This window comes from Teleopsis dalmanni, chromosome 1 (genome assembly GCF_002237135.1).
Source record: "Teleopsis dalmanni isolate 2A chromosome 1, ASM223713v2, whole genome shotgun sequence".
Lineage (NCBI taxonomy): Eukaryota > Metazoa > Arthropoda > Insecta > Diptera > Diopsidae > Teleopsis > Teleopsis dalmanni.
In genome coordinates this window covers 94399489-94407656 of record NC_051846.1, presented here as the reverse complement: position 1 = coordinate 94407656, position 8168 = coordinate 94399489, and the positions used below count along the sequence as shown (strand labels likewise).

Genomic DNA, 8168 nt, shown 5'->3' with positions numbered 1-8168 from the left:
TATTTAAAATACATTTTGGATAATTAAGTACTTAACATAACATAATGTAAAACAAAAAATAAAAAACTTGGAAATTTCTAACTTATTAAACAGTAACTAAAAAGTTACAATAAAATTATTATATTTAATGATGTCGTTAACACAGTTTAAATGATTGAGATCATTAATTAAATTCGATTATCCATACAATGAGCTTCCGTGCTTTTTACTTAGTTGAATATAAACCAAGCGATATTTTTTTTTTTCATTAGTATATTTATTAAATCTTTCTAAATAGAAATTGACAATAATTTTGTAAATCTTAAAAAACTAACATGTATGCTATTAAGCTAGGGTATTGATATTTATCAATGATTTTCTTTTAAAGCGATTGGATACAACTTGAGTCTCTTTCGAAACTTATGTGTATATTGTAAGAATAGAATTTTTTACCAATTTCTAACCTACATGCAACTAGTATGCAGTTGATATCTGAAATAAAAATTGGTTAATTTTTATTTGTTTTATTAAATATAATTAACTTACTAAAAGTCATCACAGCATGCACGCAACTACATCACAATAACACAATAATAACTACCATGCACCTTTATTATTGTTAATGCTAAACAATGAAATAAATTCCTGTGATTTACTTCTCAATTACAATCTATACATAAACTAGATAATTTTTATTTAAAATTTGTTTTTTTAGTTTACTAAAACTTCTGTTAAATTAAGTTTTCGTATGTGTACTGCGTTATCACCACAATTACATTGAAAATTCAAAAGAATACAAAATATATTTAAATAAATAAATATTGTACCTACCTTATTTATTTATTATTTATATTGATACTTTTTAATATTTAAAATTTATTTTATTTTAATAAATAAATATAAATATTAAAAACTGACACTACCGACACTAAGGTAAACACGATTCTAAACAAAACAAATGCAGAATACAATAAACGTCAAAAAAAAACTTTTGAGCAAAAATTGATGCGCGCGTATCATTAAAAGAACTGCGGCGAAAGCGCAAAACAACAACGGCTTCAAAAATGCAAACCAGCTGTAAACTAAGCTTTGCGCTACATTACAGTTTGGTCGAATGCGTATATGAGACGAAGCATTTGTTTGGGAAAGGCAGTTAGTGATCGGCATGCCAAGTAGACAGAAGCACGCAGAAGCATTCGAAAGCATTACCAGAGGACTGATATAATCAACTTCCCAAGGCAGCCCACGGGACTAAGTATAAAGGAAACATCTAAACCTTTTTTTTTAATATTTATTGTTGGCGCAGGTGAAATCAAAAAACACGTCTTTCCTTAAGAAAGCTTTATTAGAGAAGAAGTAAAAATACAAAAAGTAAAAATACAAAATTAAGAAATAAGTTAAACATAAAATGATGGGTTGCAATGTAAATAATGGAAAGTTGCATTCCTTAACAAATTCCATCTCAAACCATCAAGTTTGTTTAATATATTCATATAATATGTAAATCAAAATAATCAAAAATTCATTTTTAACATATCTACTAATTTGAAATGTCTGTCAGCACAAAGACCTTTAGTAAAGATGTCAGCTACATTTTCACTTGATGAAATATATTGGACGTTTATTTCTCCTGCTATGTGTTTGTCTCGAATATAGTGATATTTTATGTCGATATGTTTACTTCTTTTATGAAAAGCGGGATTTTTTACAGCAAATAACGAACTTTAATTATCACTGAATATTGTTGTTACTTCGTTTACTGAATTTTTAAAACCAATTTCTCGCAATAGACTTCTGATGAAACACACCTCTTTAACTCCCAAACACATAGCTATATATTCTGCCTCCATGGTGCTAAGTGCAACCACACTTTGTTTTCTCGATTCCCATGCTATGAGATTTTCACCGAGAAAAATTGCAAATCCGCCATAAGAACGACGATCAGTAGTATCTGCAGCCCAATCGGCATCTGAAAAACAAACTAATCCCTGACTATTAGGTTTATAAGTTAACATACCCTTAGGATTTGCTCGCAGATATTTGAGTACTCGTTTTGCAGCTATAAAGTGCTCTTGGTGGGGATGTGTACTGAACTGCGCCAATTTAGACACTGTATGAGCAATATCTGGTCTTGATACTACGGCTAAATAATTCAAGCTCCCAATTAGTGATTGATATCTTTTAATATCTGCACCTGTACAGTTTTCAATACAGCATTTTTCCAACACTGTATCTTTAGCAAATGGGGTTTGCACTCCTTTGCAATCATGCATATTATTCGCTTTAAGAAGTTCCATCGTAAAATAATTCTGATGTATCCTAATTTCGCCTAACTGTCCTTCTCTTGTGATTTCCATACCCAAATAATTTTTAATAGGACCTCGATCTACTATTTCAACTATTGTTCAGTCTACTATTGTTTCAGTCCATAAATAGCTTTATTTAATTTACATACCTGATGTGGAGATTTTTCATTTATAAATCCATCAGGTTGCTTCATATAGACATCTTCTGCAAAATCTCCATTCAAGTAAGCTGATACTACATCGAAATGTTTTATAAATAGTTTGTACTGTACCGCAAGAGATAATATTAAACGATAAGAAGAATGCCTTGCAACCGGCGCATAAGTATCTGTGTAGTCTAACCCAAACTTCTGTGTGCATCCTTGTGCCACTAAACGAGCCTTATATTTTTTTCCGGTTCCATCAGGATTATATTTGATTGTGAATACCCATCTTGAACCTACCACATTACTGCCCATAGGACGGTCTACTAAGGTCCAAGTGTTATTCTTAGTAAGTGCGTTGTATTCCATCTGCATCGCAGCTTTCCATTTAATTTGATCATCTGAATGTACTGCCTCTTGCAAAGATTTCGGAACCTCACATACTATATTAATGACGTCCGTTGTTTCATCGGCACTCACCTCTTTGGTGTTTTGAAAGCTTTAGGTCTTAATCGTTTCGAATTCCAAATTAATTCTCCAGTTTTATTACTTAGCACAGACCCTTCATTGTTGCTTTCTGAATCATCACTGCCTGCACTTTCAAACACGTTGTTTTCATATTCGGTGTCTTTAAATTTATTCTCACGATCTTCCGTTACATTTTCACGTTCAACGACCAATTGATCACATTTTTTATTTTTTTCAATTGTCCAGTAATTCAAACAATTCTTCATTGTCACTGTTTTCTTCGTTAAACACGGCGTTTGATTTTTGGCTTTCAAAAAATATTACATCCCGAGCTATTACTAATTTCCGATTTTTAGGATTATATAATCTATATCCTTTTGAATTTGACGCGTAACCGACGAATATCATTTCTTCACCTTTAGATTCGAGCTTAGACTCTCTCTGACGTTTATTTAGTACGATAGCTTTGCAACCGAAAATTTTAAAATATTTTACACTTGGTTTTCTGTCGAACCAACATTCGTACGGAGTTTTATTATTTAATACTTTTGTCACGGACCGATTTCTAATATAAGCAGCAGTATTAATGGCCTCTGCCCACAAATTTTTTGGTAAGACAGTTGAATTCAAAAGACACCTTGACATCTCCATCAGTGTTCTATTGATACGTTCCGCAACACCATTTTGTTGAGGAGTATAACTTACTGTGGTTTCGTGCACAATACCATGTTTATTGAGCAATTCATTAAAATCTTTATTTACAAATTGATTCAAAAGACTTTAAGGCATCCGATTTTTTAGAAATAAAATCGACATGCAGGTATCTAGAAAAATCGTCCATAAATGTAATAAAATATTTTGCTCCACCTTGAGATGATCTCCGTATTGGGCCACATATGTCGCTATGAATTAGCTTTAGTACCTTTGTTGTACCCACATTCGCGTATTTTGGGAATGGTTGTCTAGTAATTTTTTCAATTGCACAAATTTCACAATTATATTTTTCATTATTTTTAATCATTGTTTTATTTTCATTTAGTTTCATACCGTGAACTATATTTTTTGTGGATAATTTTATTAAGTCTCGGAAGATTAGGTGGCCGAACCGACGATGCCACATTTCAATTTCACTAATTTCCAAAGATAACGCGTGTATTTTTTTATTAAAATTAATAACAAACAAACCGTCCTCTTTAATAGCACTAAACAATATTTATTATCTTTGTTTTTTACAATTGCTTTATTGTTTGCAAAATTTACCGAATTACCATTTGAAATAATTTTGCTAACGGATAATATGTTAGTATAAATTTTTGGAGCATACAAAACGTTTTGTAGCTTCAACGTTGTATTTTCTGCAGTTATAAGAATATCACCCATCCCTTCTGCGTCTATACACTCACCTGATGCTAAAATTATATTTTGCGATGATCGAGATATATTAAAGAAATGTTCGCTGTTGTTGCTTATATGCGTAGAAGCACCGCTATCCAAAATCCAACTTGAGAGTTTTGGTTTTTGTTGGTTGTTTACTAAACTTAGCGCAACAGGTTCTTTGTTATGATTTTTAAAAAAACGATCAGCTTGAATATGACCTCTCTTTCCGCAATTGTAGCATTTCACCTTGTTTTTTTGTTTAGCATCACGAGTGAAATATTTATTTCGTGTTTCATTTTTCTCAAATTTTTTAGTTCTTTTAGAATTCGCAGTAAATACCCTATCGCCAGTATCTTGATCGCTCCTTCTTATTTCCTCTTCTAATAATCTTGCCTTTAAATTATCCAACTCCGGTAATTTATCTCTGCTTTCTATTGCAACTGCAAAGTTTTCCATATTGCTTGGAAGACTGCATAATAGTAAGATGTTAATGCTGTTAATGAATCCGCAATGTTACAAAATTCATTTAACTGCGGTAAATATTTTTCCGAGCTGCTGAAGTTAAACTTGATTAGTCTTTTTAATAAAGAGACTTTTCTTGCGGGTCCACTCGCATTATATATATTTCGTAAGGCATTCCATGCCTCAAATGCCGTTTTACAGTTTTTAATGTGTAACAGTTCTGAACTTTGTATGCTTAAATTTATATAAGCAAGAGCTTTAGCGTCATTTCTTTCCCAGTCTTTCACACTGTTATCTTTTGGTGTACTTGTTACATCCCATAAATCCTGCGTTATTAATAAGCTCCTCATTTGAATGGAACATGGACCATAATTGTCCCCTTTAAGCTTCTCTTCATTATTGATTTTAATTTTATCAATTCACTTTACCAATCACCTTTGTAATACTGTCGACAAACGACTTTAGGTTTCATATTTACCTTTTTAATAATTTTAATTTCAATTTTAATTTCGACCACGTTGCCTGGACCCATAACCTATGTTGGCGCAGGTGAAATTAAAAAACACGTCTTTCCTTAAGTAAGCTTTATTAGAGAAGAAGTACAAAAAGTAAAAATACAAATAGCAAGAAATAAGTTAAACATAAAATGATGGGTTGCAATGTAAATAATGCAAAGCTGCATTCCTTAACATTTATATATATAAGTATATCCTTACACGGTAGCAAATATAAGCGTGAACACGTTTATATCTTGTTACGAAATCATGATATAAAGCGTGCACATGTTAAATTCCACCTATACTACCGTACATAAGCGTGAACACGTTTATATTCTTCCAAGGTTGCAAATATAAGAGAAAACTACAGCAAACACCAAAGAACGATACGCTGGCTATTATCGAATATCCTGTAATAGAGCACCACGCAAATACAATATAAACATAGAATAAATAAAGACTGTAAGATTTAAGTAAATTCATTAATAAATAAAGATTAAAAATTTAAACTTGAAACGCAGTTTTCTAATATTTATAAATTTTATTGTAACGACCCAGGACAACCCCTGAGTTTTACCCCGGCGCAAGGAGCGACGAAAATTGTATATTGAAATATTGAAAATATTGGCGAATAACTTCTTTAAGAGTTGGGTAATTTAGGTCATTGCGTAGGTTTTTGTTTTTAACATACCACGTTTATTACACAATATTATTGTAATGAACCTGTTAATTTCTGTTTTATCAATTTAACTTTATTCTTATCGGAAGTCAAAAGTGAATTAATTTCTAAATTTTTACAAATGTTAAATACAATTAATCAAATAAGAATAGCCTACTATTCAATTATGATTATACATTTCCAACATTCTCTTGGACCTAATTTTTGAAACTACTAAAATAATGTTTAACATGACATTGAATTTTGTTTATACTAGATTAAAACGAACAGGTTGTCTTCTCTTTCTAACCGACCGTCTTAATTGAACTGGCAACTGATCAGTGTGTGTGGACCCATATCTGTCGTTGGACTTCACTTTGTCGTCTTTCTCTCTTTGATTCTGTTCCAAGTCAGATCCAGTAATGGTTTTTGTTTTATCGGTCCCCATTTTGTCGTCTTTCTCTGTTTGACTATATTCCGGGTTGGATCCAGTATTAATTGTTGTTTCCTCAACCGGTGGTGTCCGACTACCGAAATCTAAATCAATATCAACATTATCTGCCCTAAGCTGAATTGAATGCGATGACGACAAATTTCGACGTATTTGATTTTGATGTCGTTTTATGTAACCATTTTCAGTTTGAATAAAATACATTTTGTTTCCCAGCAATTTCTGTATCACGGCCCTGATCCATTTATGCGGTCTCGAATAATTACGAACTAACACTTTCTCTCCAACTCCGAATTTGCTTCTATTTTGAGTTTTCATTGTCTCCATAACTTTCGGGAACAACGCCGATAAAATGGTTCTTGGTTGCCGCCCATGTAACAACTCTGCTGGCGATTTATCGGTTGTTAAGTTTGGAGTAGTTCTATACGTTGTAAGATATTTATACAACGCTTTGTCAATATGTTGTTCCTCTTTCATAATTTTTGTTACTGCTTCCTTAAAAGCTCTCACATGTCTTTCCGCTAACCCATTCGAAGCTGGATGAAAAGGAGCAGACGTGAGATGCTGAATTGCGTTCATTTCACAAAACTTTAAAACTTCATTGGACGTGAATTGTGTTCCATTGTCTGTCACAATAGTGCACGGAAGACCTTCGATAGAAAAAATTTTTTGTAGAGCTCCAACTGTTGTTACAGCTGTTATTGTTAGTTCCACAATATATGGAAATTTTGAATATGCATCCACAACTATGAGCCACATACGTTTAAAGAATGGACCCGCGAAATCCAAATGAACTCTTTCCCACGGCCTACTAGGTTCTGGCCATGCAGAAAATTCTCGCTTTGGTTGACTTGCACCTTGTTGACAAGATGAACAATCATCATGAATACGTTCTATAGCTTTATCAATAAGAGGAAACCACACATATCGTCTTGCCATCTGTTTCATACGACCTTTACCCCAATGACCCTCGTGTAACAAATTTAATACTTGAGATTGCAGTGCTTTCGATTGCACCACTCTAGTATTTTCAGCTTGAAGAAGTAACACTCCAGTCTGAAATGATAAGCAAAATCTGCGATTAAAGTACGGTTTGATACTACCTTCAGATTTCGGCAATTGTTCAGGCCAGCCATCTTGTACATATCTGCTGACACGTTGAAGAGTGTTGTCATTAGCAGTCATATCCTCTACTAATGTTGCATTTACTGGAAGGTAATCCCCAGCATTTTGATAAACAATATCGACATCATCTAACATCACAACTTCCTTTCTATCAAATTGTATGTCATCCCCACACGGCAATCTGGAAAGAGCATCAGCGTTAGCATTCTGAGATGAACTTTTGAACCGTATAATGTATTCATATGCTTGAAGTACAATAGCCCAACGCTGTAAGCGATACAACGCCATCACTGGCAACTTTCTACCCGGATTAAACAGTGTTGTCAACGCTTGATGATCAGTTATTATTTCAAAACGTCTTCCATAAAGATATTGATGAAACTTGGTCATTCCGTAAATTATTGTTAATGCCTCTTTTTCGATTTGAGAATAGCGTTCTATATGTTTATTATTATATATAACATATCAAAGGCTATAAATAAATACGATAGGCTTAAAATAACTTAATGTCTGAATTATGCTATACACAGGCGCAGGAATATGACTTGAACGCAGATATTTTGCAGGCGTAGTAATATTATTAAACAAGGTTTGATTCACACCAGTGTAAATAGTATTATTTAAACACCAGTTAATTTATAGGCACAAGAATATCATTTAAACGCGATTGCCTCATAGGCATAACACTCAAAAGATAATTAT

At 32.7% G+C, this 8168-nt stretch overlaps 2 protein-coding genes across 2 annotated transcripts; both read right to left on the bottom strand.

Moving 5' to 3' along the window:
• Window positions 1–1703: 1703 nt before the first annotated feature.
• On the bottom strand, window positions 1704–2276 carry LOC119688727 (secreted RxLR effector protein 161-like). Its single transcript, XM_038103396.1, has one exon. It carries the CDS (start codon window positions 2274–2276, stop codon window positions 1704–1706), a length of 573 nt encoding a protein of 190 aa, XP_037959324.1.
• A 3882-nt stretch (window positions 2277–6158) lies between these two features.
• LOC119688723 (uncharacterized protein K02A2.6-like) lies at window positions 6159–7856 on the bottom strand. Its single transcript, XM_038103392.1, has one exon. The coding sequence runs from the start codon at window positions 7854–7856 to the stop codon at window positions 6159–6161; it is 1698 nt and encodes a 565-aa protein (XP_037959320.1).
• Between the last annotated feature and the right edge of the window lie 312 nt (window positions 7857–8168).